Source organism: Serinus canaria, chromosome 5, assembly GCF_022539315.1.
Source record: "Serinus canaria isolate serCan28SL12 chromosome 5, serCan2020, whole genome shotgun sequence".
NCBI lineage: Eukaryota > Metazoa > Chordata > Aves > Passeriformes > Fringillidae > Serinus > Serinus canaria.
In genome coordinates this window covers 15,366,267-15,384,563 of record NC_066319.1, presented here as the reverse complement: position 1 = coordinate 15,384,563, position 18,297 = coordinate 15,366,267, and the positions used below count along the sequence as shown (strand labels likewise).

The 18,297-nt window shown below is 43.6% G+C and overlaps 3 protein-coding genes across 12 annotated transcripts in view; 2 read left to right on the top strand and 1 right to left on the bottom strand.

The window, feature by feature from the left end:
• Window positions 1-18,297, top strand: part of CD81 (CD81 molecule) — a 548,624-nt gene that overhangs the window by 34,252 nt on the left and 496,075 nt on the right. The window lies entirely within an intron of this gene.
• Window positions 4,903-9,735, top strand: TSSC4 (tumor suppressing subtransferable candidate 4). Of its 10 annotated transcripts, none has more exons than XM_050975677.1 (5): window positions 4,903-5,449; window positions 5,849-5,978; window positions 6,810-6,882; window positions 7,928-8,030; window positions 8,146-8,293. In XM_050975677.1, the coding sequence occupies exons 1-4, from the start codon at window positions 4,921-4,923 to the stop codon at window positions 8,003-8,005; spliced, it is 810 nt and encodes a 269-aa protein (XP_050831634.1). In that variant the 5' UTR covers window positions 4,903-4,920; the 3' UTR covers window positions 8,006-8,030; window positions 8,146-8,293. The 10 variants fall into 10 exon arrangements, with proteins under 10 accessions (XP_050831634.1, XP_050831635.1, XP_018763391.1 ...); XM_050975678.1 differs by having other exon boundaries at window positions 4,917-5,411; XM_018907846.3 differs by having other exon boundaries at window positions 5,252-5,411; window positions 7,928-9,735.
• TRPM5 (transient receptor potential cation channel subfamily M member 5) overlaps window positions 11,107-18,297 on the bottom strand; it is a 37,304-nt gene continuing 30,113 nt past the window's right edge. Inside the window, exons 20-24 of the mRNA XM_009102201.4 lie at window positions 17,469-17,647; window positions 16,906-17,038; window positions 14,874-14,946; window positions 13,396-13,486; window positions 11,107-12,377 (exon numbers count right to left, since the gene is read on the bottom strand). Of these exons, the coding sequence (XP_009100449.1) occupies window positions 12,277-12,377; window positions 13,396-13,486; window positions 14,874-14,946; window positions 16,906-17,038; window positions 17,469-17,647 (577 nt within the window). The 3' untranslated portion in view covers window positions 11,107-12,276. The remainder of the gene's footprint in view (window positions 12,378-13,395; window positions 13,487-14,873; window positions 14,947-16,905; window positions 17,039-17,468; window positions 17,648-18,297) is intronic.

Below are 18,297 nucleotides of genomic sequence, written 5' to 3'. Positions count from 1 at the left end.
TAAGCTGATGTGAGTCACTGTCAGACCCAGGCTGGTGTTTGAGGGAGAGAAACAATAGTGGAGACTAACTGGCAAAGAACAGCACGTATCTGGCATCCAGGGTGTGTGCCTTGGGACCTCAGCCTGGAATTATAGCTGTGATCCTAAACCTTCCCCAGCCAAATGGTGAAGGTCCCCTTTGTTTGCACTTCAGTCCCCTTTATTTGCTCTTCAGGTCTGAGTACGAGCATTGATGTGCTTGAAACAGATGAGCTGAATATGATACTGGGAGAGGACTGGGTAAAACAGGCCCCTTTAAGGTTGTGTGGAGATATGGGTTATCCTTGGAAAACAGCAGTCCTGCCATGTCAGAGCATTGTGAGGCCATGGGGATAAGCGAGTGCAAGGGGAAGGGTGGATGCAGTGCTTGCAGCTTGTTTGTGCTCATAGTGCACAGACAACCCTGACTTACACTTCTCTTAAACATTTCTCTCCAGAGGTCTGAAGGACCTGGAAAGTCACTGGAGACCTTACTGTGGAATTCCACTGCCTAGGAATGTGACTGTGGAATCTTTTTTTTTTTCTTGTGAAACAAGATTTTTCAGGAATTAAAAATACAAGCATGAATTTTTCTAAACTAGACCATGCCAGGATTTTTTCCAGTGGAAATTCTTTTCCTCCTCCCTCCCAAACTGATTTATTTTTTTCTTTTTAAAACCTCCTAGAGTTTTTCTAATGAGAAGTTATAGAGGTGTTTTTTGCTTTGGCAATCTCTGTTTCATAAGCTTCTTCTGGACTGTTTGTTTTCTAAGCAGCAATGAGCTTAATTGTCTCGTACTAAGACTGCTGTGATTAACATGCATAAATTGCTTATGCCATTTCCTAATCAGAGGTTGTTGAATGTGTAACCAAGAGTTGCAATATTCTCACAGGAGGGCATAAATCCAGCCAGCTCTCCCATGCCAGAGCTGTTGATGGTGGAGGTTTCTGCAGAGGAAAGCACCCTCACTGCTGGATGTGGCTGCACCCTCCTCTGCCTGCCAGCTCCACTTGCCGGGCTCAGGGATGAAGGATGTGTTGGTGCCTGTGCTCACATTCCTGCTCTGAGACACTGTTTCTTTTGCTGGGCATGACAGCACGGCCTTTCCAGTTAGGGGAGGAAAAAAGGTGACTATTTCAAGAATCTCACTCACTGTTGGGGCTGTGGTAGGGTTGGGAACCCTGGCTGCACCAGGGAGTCGGCAACAGTGGAATGACAGCCCCCAGGGAGGAACCATCTGCCACCAGTGGGTGCTGAAAGGGAGAGGGAAACAATTACCCACCTGACCAGCTCTTGAGTAAGTGGTAGACACAGGCTGGGAATTCCAAGTCCTGTAAGTACCACGCTGTGCACCTGAACTAGATAGAGGCTGCATATTTTTCCTGACTATTCCACAGTTTCAGCCTGAGGAGCATCACATTGCCTTGCACAGGGAATATCCTAAGCAATGGGATGCAGAACATCACATTGCCTTGCACAGGGCATATCCTAAGCAATGGGATGCAGAAGTCCAGTTAGGGGCGACACCTTGAGCTGACCTCTGGTGGCCTGATGCTTTCACTTCAGTGCTCAGGGACCTGGAGCAAACAGAAAATACCTCCCAGGTGCTAAAACTCCTGCATAACTGAAACCCACATTGTTTTCACACTTGCAGACACATTAGAGGGTATAAAACCTTTGCAACCACTGTGGTCTTCCTGGTGTTTCTCACTGGATTTAGATGGCCCAGCTCAAGTGCCAATGGGCAAGTAACACTTCTAACTACAATTTAATCACACCTTTTACCTTTTTTTTTTTTTAAGTGTTTCTTGGCCCTGCTTTTCTAGGGCATTCCCTCATGCTGGAATACAGCTTTGCTGAGTACTGAGAGGTGTTGGTGTTGGGCCAGGAGAGGTGGCATGCATACAACACCCTGCCCGCTGGCTGAAAGCAAACTGCTGAGATTTCCTCCAGCAAGGATTCATGCTGTTAAATGCAAGGCTCAGTGTTGGTTGATGGTGCTCCCACAGGTTTTGTTGGAACAAGAGATTTGGGGAGTTTTAGGGTTCTGTGGGGTTTTTTTGTTCATGTTAACTTCAAGGTCACTCAGCTGGTTCCAGTGACCTTTTTCAGCCTTTCATTAAGCATATTTTTTAGTATCAGGGACTTTGGAAAAAGGAAAAAGCAGAAGATTGGGAGAAGGGTTTTCTTGGTGCAAATATTCTGTAGTTAAATCAAAATGAACAGACACCCCCAACTGTTTTTGTTTCTTTTAAACAACTGGAGTAATTGCAGAGAGTATTAATTTTGCTCATAAAGGACTTCCCTCCCACACATGCAATGTCTCTAACAAAAAAAAAAGGGGTTGTGGTGTCTCCCTGCAGGTCCTCTATAGGCGGGCAGTAACATTGTTATTGTGAAGAATAGAGTTGATGAAAACCTTCACAGTCTGCCTGCATCAAAACTCACTCCACAGGAACTAATTTCATGTAGTTACCTTAGGGGAAAATAGCACCAACATGGGAAAGCAGTGCTGGAATAAATCTAATCTGCTTGCAGGACCAAATGAAAGTACAAAGCAAAACAGGTAAGCAAAGCTCAATGTAGAAGAGGGGTGGTATCAAGCACTGAATTCTGAAAACCCACCCCACAAGGGGTTTCAAGGCCATTTGTAGGGTTTCATTCTGGCAAATGGGAGAGGACAACTCATTTATTTCCTTCAGGCTGTACCAGTCTGGCTTGGCGTGACTGCCTTCTCCCAGCAGAGAAGGCTGCAGTGGTCATGACTCCGCTTTTCCTTTCTGCCTGCAGGAAAATACTCCTTTCCCCTCCTCCCCCCACACCTCCCCTCAAGAGCTCCAGCATCAGCTGCATGTGGCCACATCTGAGTAACTTCCACATTCCTTCTAGATGCAGGAGAATGTTGAAAAATGCATCTTATTGCTCTATCTGGCGTTCAGGATCTGGGGGGCTGCTGGAGAATGGCCTGCTGCTTTCCCATAGCCATGGGAAGGGGGACCAGCGGTCCTGCCCCAGACACCTACCCCAGGCTCTGAGGGCAGGAGCAGCAGCAGGAGCCTGGCAGGGAGCAGTGGAAACAGCTACTGGATGGGGCCGAAGGACAGATTTATTTGCAGGAAAGGAGCAGAGGCGCCAGTGATGGGGCTGAGGCTGCTGTGCATTTTCACATGCCACCCCCACACACAGGGATGCGCTGGCTTCCTGCAGACACATGGAGCCATCCCTGCAAATGAGCGGCCCCTCAGAGCCTGCATGCTGGATACAGCCCCGCTCATTTGGATGATGGCCTGTCCTGCAGCCCAGTTCCACCTTTCCAGCCCCCTCTTCAAGCCACTCAGTTCAGGCCAGCAAGGGGAAAACACTTTCCCATCTGTTGGTCTTCAGACTCTGACTCATTATTTTTATTTCAGCTGTCGCCAAGCAATAGTGAAAGTCCCAACACACCAACATTTCCACTGCTGCAAGCTGCCTTGTCCTTAGCCACCAGAGAATGAGCAGCTCAGCCTCAGTTCTCTGCTATTCTCTGTGTGCGATACTAAATATCACAGATTCTGTCACAGAATAGGCTGAGCTGGAAGGGATCCACCCAGACCATCAAGTCCAACTCTTAAGTAAATGGCCTGTATGGTGATCAAACACACAGCCTAGGGTTATAGTAGCACCATGTTCTAACCAGTTGAGCTAATTTCATGAATAAAAAAACAGGAAGGAGGAAAAGGCTACATTCAGGTTCCTTAGTCATCAATACATCCAGCATCCAGGCAAAAAGTGAGAACTTGTAGCCTCTGGATGGGAGACATGGGGCTTGTCCCTGAAGGCACCCACATCCACAGGTGACAGAGACAGTGGAGGTGGTGTTGCCCTCTCCTGCTCCTTTAAGCCCCTCATCTAACAAAGAACCAAGGCTCTAAACAAGACAGTGCCATTGTCTGCATCACTCTGTGGTAGCCTGTTTGTCTCTACTCTTACAGAAATGGGACATGCCACCACTTACTCCACATCCTTTTTTCTGCCTGCTCCTTATTAAGCTTAGAGACGCTTCTGCTGTGTCCCCAACACCCCAGACTGTGTTACACAGCACTAGCAGCCTTTACACAGGTTTACTCTTCCTTTTGTTTGCCCATTTACTGCTCTCCTCCTTTCCATTCCTGCTCACCTATTTCAAGATTCATGTTTTCCTTTCCTCCCTCCATCGGGATACCCATTTGGATGCCTGTGACCGTACTACCATATGCGTATATGTATAAAAAAATAAAAATAGGATCACCAAATGGGGAAACACCTCTAGAGCTGTTCTAAAACTACAGCATGACTCTAGCTAGACCGAAGACATTTTGCAATAACCTCATCACTGCTGCCAAGTGTGTTCCGAACAAAGACCTCGTGTCATAAATTACTGTAATTAGCAACACTCCAGTAGGCGAAAGCATGTATTTAAAAACTGAGGATGCATATGAAGTGGCTGCAGTTTATATTACGGGTGAGTCACGGTGAGGCCCAGCTTGGAGGGAGCCAGTGAAGCCTCTGCAGCCACCGCATTGTCTGGCACAACCCACCCAGCACAGCAAACCTTTCCCTAAACACAGGGAAAACAAGCTGAATATTGAAGCCTCTTGGGAAATGCACTTGCGCTGAAAATTCGAACTTTTTGCTGAAACAAGGGGAAAAACAAAAATCGAGCCTCTCTGTCCAGAGTCAATAAAACATGTTCAGACAGAGCTTTGCTTCTTGACACACGCGCAAAAAATGTTCTTCTGGGACGGAAAATGGAAACTTTTTTATTTGGATGGATAGCGGTTTTGTGCCTCGAGCAACTTGGGGTTTTCTGGTTTGAGAATAAACACGTAAAAAAAAAAAAAAAAAAAAAAAAGAAACAGAACAAAACAAACAGAAAACTTCGGATGTGTTCCTGGTGGCCAAGCCCTGCTTTTCCGACGAGAACAAAAGCTGTGACATGGGAGAGGGGGTTTTTCAGACTGCGACTGCGGAAGGCGGCGGCGGTGCCGTGCCTGCCCCTCACGGCGCCGGGCAGCTCCGGGGCGGCACCGCGGCTCTTGGGGCTGCACGGGCGAGCCCCGCACCGAGCCCTGAGCACGGCCCGGCACAGGCTGCGAAATGTCGGCGCTGCGGTGCGCCCTGGGAGCTGTAGTCCCGCCGCTCAGCACCGCTTCGCTCCGCTCCCCGGCTCGCAAAATGTCCTCCGCCGAGGCAAGGCGGCCGCCTACAACTCCCAGGAGCCCCAAGAGAGGTGGAGCTGCCAGGAGGCGCCGGCCCTTTCCGCGCCGCTCTCCCCGCCGGGAGTTGTGGTCCTGCCGCCGTTGTGGCCGCTCCGCGGAGCCTGGCAGGGACTCGGTGTCCCGGCGCTCCGCGGGCCGTGGGCGGAGGGGCAGAGGTGGGAAAGGCGGGCAAGGCGGGCGGCTGCTGTGGAAGGTGTTGGGGCTGTGCGGGGTGTCGGGGTACGGGGGCTCCCTCTTCCATTTCCCCCCCTTCCCCTCCCTTCCCCGGCGGTTCGCGCTGTGTGCCCGGGCGGGTGGCGGTGCCCGCGGTGCAGGGCCAGCGAGGGCCGCGTGTGGGTTCGCATCCAGCAGCATCCCGGGCCAGGAAGGGCGCTGGGGCCCAGGCCGACGGGCAGCACAGCTGGGGCTGCACTGCGACCTTGCCCTCCGCGGCCAGTGTTCTTTTCCCTGATCCTCTTCGCTGTTCTTTGGCGCGGGGCCCTGTAGATCCCTGTCCCGAGGGAATGTGGGCTTGGGTGAGCTGCTCTGTGCGCCGTAAGAGCGGGCCCGTGGCCGTGGTTGGCGGTGACTGAGGTGTCCGTCCCCCTCACAGGAGGCAGCAGGAAGGCGCACAGAGTCTGTCTGAGCAACACCGGGATGGAGGAGCCCACTGGGAGCCTTCCCATCCGGAGAGACGTCATCCTTCCCGAGTCGTGCTGTGGTCACGTCACCATAACAAACCTGTGAGTGAGCCTGGTGTGCTGTGAGGGCCAGCATGTTTGGCCTCTAAGTTTGTTAAAGCTAACACATTTCCTTAGGAGCAGAATTTCTCCTTTCTGTGTAAGTGCATGCCCTCAGACAAGAGATGGCCCTGATGAACACTTCTATAGCCATCTGAAAACAGCTATTTTATTTAAGTATGCACTTCAAGGCCTTTTCTGTGTTGTAGTTGTTACTTTTCATGTGTTGCAAAACTGAGCAGAAGGCTGTATCATTTTAAGATTATTTCCTGCTGGGGGTTACATGGAAGGCAGCGTTTTCAAAAGTAGCCGTCAGATCCTTTCTGTCAAAGACAGCCAGACTTGACATGGACCATAGCACTCCTCAGAAGGTTCTCTGTGTTTTGTGCTTTATAACAATCTGGCCCTAACTTTGAACATGACCTTTCTTTGAAAACACAAGGCTGTGTTACCCATGGTCTTAATACTTAGCAGCACTTAATGTTTGCAGTGCATAACTATTATTATTGTACCTTCTTAGCAGCATTTAATACTGTTTATTTAGTCCTTTGCACGTGCAAATTACAGCTTGAATTTTTTTAAAAGCTCCCTTCTGTTCTACAGGATAAAGTTGGCATTGTGAATGTGGAGGCTGGGTAAATATAGTGGTGCCTGCGTTATTAGGCTGTGTGCTGTTCTTCTGCCAGAAATTCAATAATATCTACAGACTTTTATACCACCGTGAGTTTGTGTCAGATTTAGAACCCAGTTCTGCAGCTTTGGATGATTCAGGGGGGACAGAATTATTTTTAAAACTACATTTCCAGTATCATGATGGAAATGTTTGTTTTCTAGGGTGGAAGTGCTGAGATCTTTGGTGGCTTTAACTGACCCTCAGGAGGGGAAGCTGACTCAGTCTCAAGAGAAAGTGAGTGACTAACAGACTTTCCATGTCTGTTTACTGCATCGTTTGAGAAGAGCCTATAATTAGGAAGTCAAGCTTATTCTAATAATATGTTAGAGCTGTTTCCATAAGTCACGTGAGCTGAACCAAAACATGTGTGAGCATCAGCTCTGTTTCCAATTGCCCAGCAAGTGGTAGCTTCATCATCAACCACCCGAATTCAGTGAGGTTCCATTCAAGCAGGTGGCACTGTCAGGTATTCCAGCTGCTCCTGGAAGTCAGGAGCTATCATTTACTGACTGAAGGGCCAGCTCTTGTAGGCCTGTAGTTGCAGTCTCTCCTCATTACCACATGTGAGCATGGCTTGTGTGATTAGTTTTCTTAATCCAATTGGATTGATTTCTTGAGCTGGCTGGTTTTCCAGCTCCTGTAATCTAGTAATGACTTGAGAGCATGAAGCCAGAGGAAGGAGTTGAGCTTGTAGTTTATGCCACGTTAAAGCAGACTTGAAACTGGACCTGATATTTTTGTGGGTTTTCTGTCACTCATAGGGATAAGTGATAGTGTTCTTTGTAATAGGCAGAACGTGATGGATATTGGAACAGCAGGTACAGTGCTAGTGCAATAAGGGTTGTACTGGCCAAATAAAAGTGTGAGAAATTGGGTGTGGTTTTGTGGCTTTTTACAGTGAGAATAAGCACAGGGTGTAATATGCAGAGGTCATTGCTGTCTCCTGGAAGATGTATAAGACAGCTTTGGGGGATTCAGATTAACTCAAGAGTTTTACATTCATCTTTTAGTAATTGGACCTGATGTAATCTGTAATGAAATTTGGTAGCATTACTTTCAATTACTTCATATTTTTGTATTCAGTCTTTTGTAAATCTTTAATTTTAATGTGCATTCATTCCTTAAATAATATTTTCATTTGAAGCAAAATTGCTTGGGAATCCCTAAAGCACAGCTAACTGTTATATTGCAGTTATAATTACTTTGCATGACACAGAGTGATGGTCTCATTCGTGGTTCTCATTTCACAGTTAAGTTTTTATGCTCCTTTGTATTCCAGGCACTAAGCTCGCTGGGCATTTGGGAAAGTGTATTTAGAGTTGTTCCTGGGCCTACATCCAAGACCTCAGTGGAGTGACAACCCAAAGATGGGAGACCAGGAGGCAGGTGAACCTTTTCTGGGGATAGTGTCTGATGGTGGCAGAGACTTCGAAGGAGCTCTGCCCTCAGACACAGTGTCACTCAGCGATTCTGACTCTGATGACATGGGGCTGGCAGGTGAAGCAGAAGTTGATACAATATCTCCTGAGGAGCCATCTGTAGATGAAGGGGATTTCAGATCAGGAGAGACTCACGACTCTTCAAACAGCGGTCGCAGATCTCCTGTCCAGCCATTCCATCTGAAGGGCATGAGTTCCACGTTCTCTCTCCGTAGCCAGAGCATTTTTGATTGCCTGGAAGAGGCAGCCAAGCTGTCTGTGCCCTCGATGCCTGAAGATAATGTTGTTGATGGGAGGTTTAAGCGCCCATTGCCTCCAACCACAGCTTCAGGAAATATGGTCCCAGAAAACATGGGAAGGCAAGCCAGAGCAGTGCAGGCTCCCAGAACCTCTCCTGCAGTGCCTGACTACGTGGCACACCCAGAGCGCTGGACCAAGTACAGCCTGGAGGGAGTTTCAGAGTCCAGTGACAAGACTAACAGAGCAGTGGCCATGGAATTTCTAAGTGGTTTGAAGAAAAGAGGGGAGCAACAGAGCTCGGCTACCCAAGATAGCTACACCCCATCCTTCAACCAGGACCCTTCCAGCTGTGGAGCTGGGAGGATTGTCTTCACCAAACCAACCAAAAGAGGTGTTGATGGACTAGAAAAGAAAACATCAACAGGGGAGGATGATAAGAAACAGATGAAGACAGATCTGAAAGGAAAATCTCTTAAGAAGGCTGATGACTTGAGGGAAGAAGATAAGGTTGAGCTGGGGCACTTAGACAGTGACAGTGGAAAGGCAGCAGAGGAGGAGGAGGAGTACATAATGGAGGGGGACCAGAACACAGAACATAAAGCTGATGCAAGGCTTACTGGTGCAGGTGAAGAGCCATCGCTGGGAACAGTTGGATTCCACTGCAGTAAGAAGAAGAGCAGGAAAAATTTCCGACCTAAAGTAGATGATGAAGGGGAGGAGGAAGAGTCCTGAGGGATGAAGCACAGGAGACGTCCCAGGACTTGTCTTGTCCATTTTTTTTCTTTTTTTTTTTTTTTCTGGTCTGAAAACCACATGATAGCTTTTTGTCCAACAGTTTGCATCCTAGCCACCAAGAATGTTTTATCTTGTTAGAAATTAAGCCATCTGAAATAAACTCCAGACTTTTTGTTTATGAGAATTCCGTGGGCACAGGATAGTTTCATCCTGGCAGGATAGAATAAAGTGTGATACTCCTGAGCTGAAGTATCCAAAGAAACAGAAGTGTTAGCTAAACGGTTGCAGGGCTTCCTAGTAACTCCCAGTTTTGGAATTGTTCCCAAGTCCTGTGGAATCTTGGAGAAAAGATGATGAGCTCATTATGTAGAGATTTTTAAACAATGAAAATAAAACCTAGTCTTCCATTGGATGTGATTTCTTCTGGCCCTGTCCAAGAAAGGAAAACCTTTTAACTTTTTTGTTTAAAAATATCTTTCTGTCATTGCCGTTGAGGGTGGAAGCACAGCAGTGCCCAGTTGTGAGGATCTGACCCTTTGAATGTCCTTTCCAGGAGGTGCTTCCATATTGATTCTGTATGTGGATTGGGGTATTTGTGAGAATCAGATATTTATACCAGAACTGGAGACTCTTTTTTTCTATGTGATACAATAAACTTTTGGTTTTAACTTGATTTCTTGTCTGAACCATGCTGAGTAATGCAGCTGTAGGAGTTTTACCAGACATTTTATTTGATTCCTAAACTGTCTTGAAAACCTTTTAAAGTGTTACTCTAACTTTGCCATCTCTTTAACTTTTCCTTTAAGTCTTACAGATTCTAAACCTCACATTTTTAACATTTTCAATCATTTTACAATCTATAATCCCCTCATAGGATGAGTCATCTCATACAATGAATCACATTGTAAGGAATGTCAAATAGAGTGGGTTTTTTTCCACAGTGCTAGTAAATTTAATAAATAAGCTTGAAAGATTAAATTCTTTGAAAGGTTGCATGATTTGAAACTCATATTAGTTCAGGTCACTTTGAACTGACATTTTTTTTTTGTCAGTATTCTAAATGAACCAATCCCAAGAGTAGTATTTACAGAAAGATTAATTTTGAAGAGATTGTGATATTTCTTGGTAGATTTTGCTTGCTCAAACTATGAAGGGTGTTTGAGGGCGTGACTTCCTCTGGGGTGGATTTCATCTTAACAGTAATTAACAGGGCAGCCCAAATCACTTGGGCTTTGTGTTTAAACGGATGCATCATTTGGTAGAAGAAGCAGAAAAACAGTGTCAAAGGAGCAGTGTGCTCCATTTTTCTAAACTCACCTCATAGTTTTCAGAGCAGAATGTGTTTTCTCACAAGTATGTGTTACTATAGGACATGAAACAACACAAATGCACACACTGCTGTTCTCAAGGTGAAAAAAGGGAAGTTTACTTTCTGACTCTAACATTTATAGATTTCTAAAAGTGACAGTGGATTGGAGGGTGAAAGTGCCACTTCTCCAATGACACTGGACCAACAGTATTAAATTTCTCTTCTATTAAAAATGCAAAACAATAATTTATTTACAGAAAGTGTGTTACAAGAATGTAAACATCAGAAAGCTTAGAAAATCTTTAAAAATCAAGACGACAAGTATGCAGTTGGATGCACATTGCTTAGTGGGTTGTTGGCAAATACATTGGTTGTTCCAGTGTATGTGAGTGGACACACAGAGCAGGTCTCCATGGATAGATTTTGGGTTCCAGTGGATAATTAGTGGGCTGATCACATTAAAATAGTAGCCATTTCAAAATGGAAACTGCTGCCAAGAGCATGGAATGCTTGTTGTGAGATACATGTTATTTCTTAACAAAAAAATGCAGCTCAGTAGTACAAACTTCCTGGGTTTATGAGTTCTGCTTGCCCAGGGTGAGGAACAGGTAGGACTATCAAAATTCCATTGCTGCTAATGGAGTCACAGGTCTGGGGCACAGCTGAATAAACTGGACAAATGCCTGTTTCATTAAGCCATCATAACAAGATTAATATCTGTTAATAAAAGGCTCGTTTTTGTCAGAGCTGAAATTTATTTTTTTTTCCACCTTGGGTAACAGAAAGCTTTTGTGCAATCTACAATTACATTGCATAGAGACAATATTATACGTGTGAGGAAATGCAGTTGAAATTTGTATCAGAGTCAGACACAGCCCAATACTTCCCCCTTCTGATGCTGTTTATATTATTCCAAAGAAATTTCCCCTTAAAGGATGGTATTGATATTTTAGTGGTATATCTTGCAAAAATCTAATAAAGACAGTGAGGTTTATATTTTAAAATGTACAGGCCAGCTTAAGTAATGGAAAAAGCCACAGCCCAAATTCTTAGACCACAGGATAATTCATTCTTGGTACACATTCTTGTTTTTTAAAGTCTCTTAGGTGATTTCTGTTTTTCCTCTGATCCTTGAGAAAGAAAACTAAAATCAGATGCTTAGATGTAGAGGAGGTCTTCCATGTGGTGTGATACGTGGAGGCAAAGGCTCCTTACCAGCAGGGTACTGGCAGCAGCTGTGATGAGGCATGATGACCAACAAAATCCAGGTGATTCCACTCTCTGGGGTTGAGTGAGGAGCCCTTAAGGAGGAATACCAGCAAAGGAATACCTCACAGGAGCCAGTGTGTGAAGAGAAGCTGGTGAGTGCAATTGTTTAAGAGTTGTAGGAACTCCAGGAACTGTATGTTTTGTAGTGTTTCACTATTCAGGCCCTTTCCTTGGAAACTATGTGTTGATTTCCTTTCCTAAGCACCTCAGGAGTACAAGCTTGATGTCTTGGCCAAGGAAGGAACTTGTTTTTACGTGCGTAAATGACTGCCCTTCCACAGGGAGACTCCCTTGAATACAGAAATGTGAATTTGGCAGTGATGATGGTGAATTGAGGGTGTGGTATCTGGAGAACAAATGGTATTTAGAAAATGGGGTGGTAGAGTCACCCTGGAGGAGAAAGCTTTAATGCTGTTTGTGGAATGGTTTTGGAGAAAGGACCGAGTGCTATGGAAGCAGCAGGAAAGAAAGCTCAGGAAATTGAAGGAGAAAGACCAAGAAATCCTTAGGAATGGCAAGCACTGATAGTGCTTAGCACAGAGAGCTTGTTGCTCTTAGGCCTTCAAGAGATTGGGATTTTACTTCTACAGTAGTTCAGTAGGACAAAAGGTTTAATGTGGAGAAATAGAATAAAATTTAATTATCCATGTATTTGATGTCAGTCTCAAACTGATCTGCATGCTCTTCTCTTTCACTTCTTTGTGGCAAAGGCGCTTCTGTGTTGGCACTCTTCACACCTAATAGAATTGGAAAAGTCATGTACTTGTTTAAAAGCCTTAGGACAAGGGGCACATAGTAGTAATTGCTTAAGAAACTTTCAAAAGTCAAAAAAAATACTGGAGATTGTACTACGTTGCATTTGCTCAGTAAATGATAAACACAGGCTTTTTTCCAGCTATTTAAATTTCTGATTTTTTTATGTGGTTACAGTATTAAAATGTCTGGGAAGCCTGCTATGGGATGGAGGTTTTTTTAATTGGAATACTGATAATGATGCAACTCACATAAGTGTTCTATAAACTTCTGACAGAAAGGTTAGCTCAAATCTGAGTGACTTGAGGTCTTGTCATGTTGTGACTTTGAGTTTTCCGTCTACTTTTTTCCATGTAGTATTTATATATGCTCAGTTTATGGGTTTTGGAGGCTATTTTGTGTAGTAGCATTAGGCTGATATTGAAGTAGGTCATTAAGAAGGATACCCAAAATATTGTGTTGGATATCCTGCAGTGGCTGAGAAATAGCTTGTTCCTGTCTTTAATGATTAAAACTCTATACAGTGGAGCCCTGGGACACAGGACACGATTCTTAACTGACAGAAATGGGTGCAGCTCTAAAGGCAAATGAATTCTGTTAATTAAAAAAATACTAGGAGACTTGCTCAGTTTTTATTTTTTATGAGTATTGCTATGCATTTTAAATACTTTTTAATACTTCTGTGGGATTATCTCATGGATTCAAGAAACGCCCAAGGCAGTCCTCTGTTGCAAATAGGTACTTGTTCATGTGTTTGAACTAGGTGAGATTATTCTAACTCACCCTGAGTGACAGTTTTTGCCCCAAAGCTTTTAAATGTGTTTTACAAAAGGTAATTTTTTCATTCTGAACTAAGAATATTCTGTTCCCTGTTTATATTCACATTACTTCTAGGAAGCTCCTTATGGGTTATTTTCCAACCTTATTTTTCCACCTTACACATTTTAACTACATTGCTCAGCTGTAATTATTAGCTTTTCCATGATTGTTTTCAGTACTTACATGTATAGTTTGGAGCTGGTTGAGTGCACAAGAGGTTGGTTTTGGTTAAAACCTCTGCCATGGAGGAGATAACAGCTGTACAGTAGCAAATCTATAAAATAGGCAGTGATTAAATACCTGTCCTCTTTTGTGAGGATATTGCAAGACCTCAAGCTGGCACAAACTTAATAAAGCATTCCTTGTGTGTTTCTGTTGGACCTGTATAGCCTGACTTTTTTCAGGAAGCCATAAAGGGGATAAGAAGGGAGCCGGAAACTGTAGCAGGAGTATTAAGATAAAGAATTTTAGCAAGGCCAAAATTATACAGGAGAGTGTCCTGGTTTAGGACAAATTAGGGGAAATCTCCGAAAGGGAGTCCCCTAAAACAAACCTCCAACCACCCCTCCCCCAATACCGGGTTCGGGAAGGAATTCCTCGGAGGAGCAAAGTGGAAAATAAAACCTATTAATAACAAGTAACAAAGGAACACTCCCCAACACAAGAAAGAAAAAGAAACCAGGCAGTGTTGTGGAGGGTGCTGATCTTCTTCTCGCAGACTCCGGGGGGTCCTGGACGTCCCAGGTCAGGTCCGGAGCCGGTACGGTATCTTCAGGGGAGGGTAAGAAAGAGGGAAAGGGAAGGAAAAAAAAAAAAAGAGCGCAAAAGAAGGCAAGCCAGCCAAGCTAAGCAGCAGCAGCAAGCAAAAGCAAAAGCAGCCAGCCAGCTAAGCAGCAGCAGCAGCCAACCAAAAGCAAAAGCCGAGGTGCCCGGTCACCCTCACCCTCCCCGCCCCGCCGCAGCAAGACGGCCGGGGGGGGGGGGGGGAAGAAAGGCCAGACACAACACACGATATTGGGATAAAGGCTGTCACCCCACGACAGAGAGTCACAGCGATAAAGAAAACAATAAGAGTTGTGCTACATAGCAGGTGGTTTAACATTTTCAGACTGTGTAAGAAATGTTGTTTGTTTATATTGCAAGGGTTTGTCATCAAAAGCTCAAGACAGAATTTCCTACTATTATTTGGATTTCATAATTGCATGCTGGACACTTCCCTTTTGAGTGTTGGTACTTGGTATCTTAAGAAAATTAGAAAAAGTGATGCACAAGAAGATTAGGTCAGATCAGACAGAAAGTAATTTCCAAGCTGACATTTAAAAAAAAAAGAAAGAAAATATTAGGAGAAGGACAAGAATGGAGGGGGGAGGATGAAGCATTTCATTCCAGAAGCATCCTTAACAAAGGAAATAAACACTCTTGAGTAAAGTACCAAAGAGAGGAAGAAATGTTGGTATTGCCTTTTTCTCCTTTCTACAGGAGTTTATAAATTTTTCTTTTCAGATGTTTATCATCAGAAAGCAATAAGGAAACTGAAACCATAATACAGATCTGGTTTTCTGTCCCTTTATCCCTAATTAAGGTCTACCTAACCAGCATTAAATGAGAGAAAGATGGTGAAATCCTAAAGCTGATATAAATGCCTAGAAAATACTACTTACCTGGGCTTCCAAAACTTTAAATCGTTTTTCTTGTTCTTTCAACCCACTAAAATACTTAGACAAATTATCCACCCTGTGGAAACAAAGCAAACACCTTGAGCAAAACGGAGAGGCTTCAGAAGAAATCATAAAACACAAACCATGTCTAACTTTACTATAGCCATGGCCCTTCACTGCAACTTTGTGCTGCTTAGACATTCCACTGCCCCTTAAAAGTTTTTTCCTTTAAGGTGTTCACAGAAGTATTTTTTTTTTGGCAGAGCAGCATCTCTGAAACACTCTCCTGCACCTGTTGCCCAGGGACTCACAAATTACAGGTCAGAGCAGCTATTCAGCTTCTGGTGAGGGCCACTTAGCTTCAGTTGCTGTGGAAATCAAGGGCAGCAGAAAGGAGCTGCTCTGTCTTTTGAGCCACTTGTGTCTTTCCTACCTGGAAACATCAGTACCCAAAGGAAACTGATCCTGGTGATGAGAAATGAGGCTACAACAGAGATAAGCCGCTTAAAATTTATGCAAAATTTCATTTCTGGAAGCTGGCTTGACAGTCAGATGGCTTTTTTCCCTGCAGTCCACAGGGATTGCTTAAGGAACTTCCACATGCTTGAGTGCCTCCAAATCGCTGAATTATCCCCATGCTTTCTGCATCCTTCACCTGTACTCCCTTCATCCTTCATCAGTTCCTTATTCCTAGCATCTGATTCCTCATAGGGTTGGCAAATCCCTCTCTGGTTTCTCTTAGCTACTCTTTGAAAGTTTCCCTCTCACAGGCAATGTTCCAATGCCATCTATGTGAAAGATCTGCTGCTGGGTGGGTCTAATGCATTTTGAGACTGGTTCAGTGCAGCCAAAGTTCAAAGAATCACTTCCTGAGGGTTTCCTAAGATTTCAAAACCACACTGCTACCACCTAAGAGCAAAAAGAAAACCCATGGGGGTAGTGGTGTCCATCTGAATCTCTTCCAGTCTTTCTCTGGCTCTGCTACACCTGAAATATTGTGAATATAAGTGAGATGGATTCTCACTTTCCCCCTCCAGTAACGTCACCTACAACGTACTATCTTTATTATATAAAGGATATAGTACCCTTTGGAAGCAATTGCACATTTATTTATTACATTATCTCAACAATCAAGCTCTCACTCCTGGGGTTTGTCAGTGATCTGCTCATGAGAATCAAGTTTAAACCTATATAATAATTCTAAATTATTATGAATTAAGGGTCTACGTGAATTAGAGGGAGAGGAATATTTTCCAAGAATGGAAGTATGCTGTTCTGGTTTCCAGCTACTCTGTGAGTTGAAGGTTTATTTTGAAAAAAAGCAGACAGCAGAGGAACATTTCCATGGAACTTTCTTATTATGGTAACTTTCACACCCGTTGCTTCTCTATTTGAAGTCTGTTTTATTGTAAGAGAAAACAGCTGGAATATGTGTTAAAAGTTTCTTTAAGGAGTGCTTTTCTGTCTTAGATGTTTCTGTTCTCCCTGCATATAACTGCTTTGTGTCTCACTTCAAGGTTTAAACCTCTGAATAATAACCTAGGACTTATACTTTATCAGACTAAACCAATTCAAGTGATATTCCTAGTGGGAAAATACAGAGAGGTACACAAATGGAGACCCAGTCCCATGCCATAAAGGCATAAGTATTTGTTCTTCTGCATCTGTGGCTAATTCAACGAATCTTAAACTTCCATTCAAAAGTCTGTGTTGCATTCCTACCAGGGATGAAATTGTGTGCTGCAGTCTAGCAAACAAACTGGTTTTCCACCATTTTCTATATGAATAAGATTTTCATTGAGCTTGGCCATAGATTTGGCTGGGTCTTGCAGGTCTATAATTGCACATATTTCAGGAGTGACAAACACTCTAACACTGTAGTGATGCTGGCCTCTCACAGTTTTTCATGGACTCTGTGTTTCCTAACTGCATTCCAGTTGGACTCTTTATGTAACCTTTACAAGAACTTCAGTGCTGAACTCATTGAAAGCTGAAGGCTTGCAAGTTACTCTTCCTGTGGGTCAGAATAACTTACTTATTAGATGTGGCCTTCAGCCTTTCTTCATTGCTTTCTTTCTTTTCTTGCTCAAGTTTTACGAGATAATGTTCTTTTTGCACCAGCTCCCATGCTATGATTTTTTGATCAAGGCCCACTGGAAGATCTCTTTCTGTAGGAAAAATAAGATAAGAATTATATTTAACCCCTTTTTCTCTGATACTAGTAGTGAAAAGTTGCTATGCTAAAGGAAGGGGTTTTTTAGGGTTAATAATTACTAAAACTCAGAAGCAAATGAAACAACTATTCCTTAAACCTATAAATTATTAAATCTTCAGAAATCAAATCCCTATAACCCATTCTATATTGGTACCTTTGTTGTAATAACTATGATGCATCAAGAAATGCACTGTGGGAAACTGTTTATAGTTTAAATTATAAACCTCAATTTTTTGTTTGTATTCTCCTGGCACTCTTTGTTAAAAATAAATTGTAACTCTCAGCTTAAGGAAATCCCCTTGCTCTGCTGTTTTGTGTATGCACCATGTCCTTGGAGAGAATCAGGCTCTAGAGTTGCTTGATCACATTTGTTAACAACTCACCCAGGTGTTTTTTCTCGTGTTCCATTTTGTTGAAGAGCCTTCTGAGAACCAGAGTAATGTGGTTGATAATGATAAATGGTGGTGCTAAGGCAGGCCTGCCATGGTATTCAACAATCAGGTTGTAGCGCTGCACTTTCCAGAAGATGTCTGTATTGCCCTGGACAACTTGAAAAGTGTAACTGTAGTTTGAGGGAGGGGAGGAATAAAAGCATGTAATTCTTTTCACCACTACAAACTCAAGATTAATATAACATAATTTAGTCCTGTGTTTATTTTAAAAAAGGAACAGCAAGGTCAGCAAGTAGTGTTAATTTAATCTAAAGTTTGCGCAAATTCTTAGATATTACAAGAATTGCAGTTGCATTCTTCAAACGTTACATTTGTTTTCTTTGGCATTTTGGTTTTTTTTTTTTTTTAAGAAAGATAATTCTACTTTTCTCAGGAAATATCAGCAAACATGCCACATCAGTTCTTCAGCCAAATGAATCATTATTAACTGTGTTGACAACAAGCATTTCCCTGATGTGCAAATCATCCTCTGTAAAGTCTGCCAAGTTTATGGCTGATGTGCACCTGCAGATCTGTGGTTCCACACAGCCAGGGACTCAGACCCTCCTGTGAATGTTTAATTGAATTTTTAGCAGTAAAAGAGGCTTCTTTTCTCCTTGTCTCCAATGTGACTAGAAACTTAAGAGCTGTCTGATCACAGGATTCTGCCTATCAACCCCCAACTAATATTCATTAGGAAAATTAGAAGTGTATTTTAAAAGGAATAGCCAGCAGTGAGGTAGAAAATGTGGGCATCCACTTAAGGCTTTGCAGCCTCTGT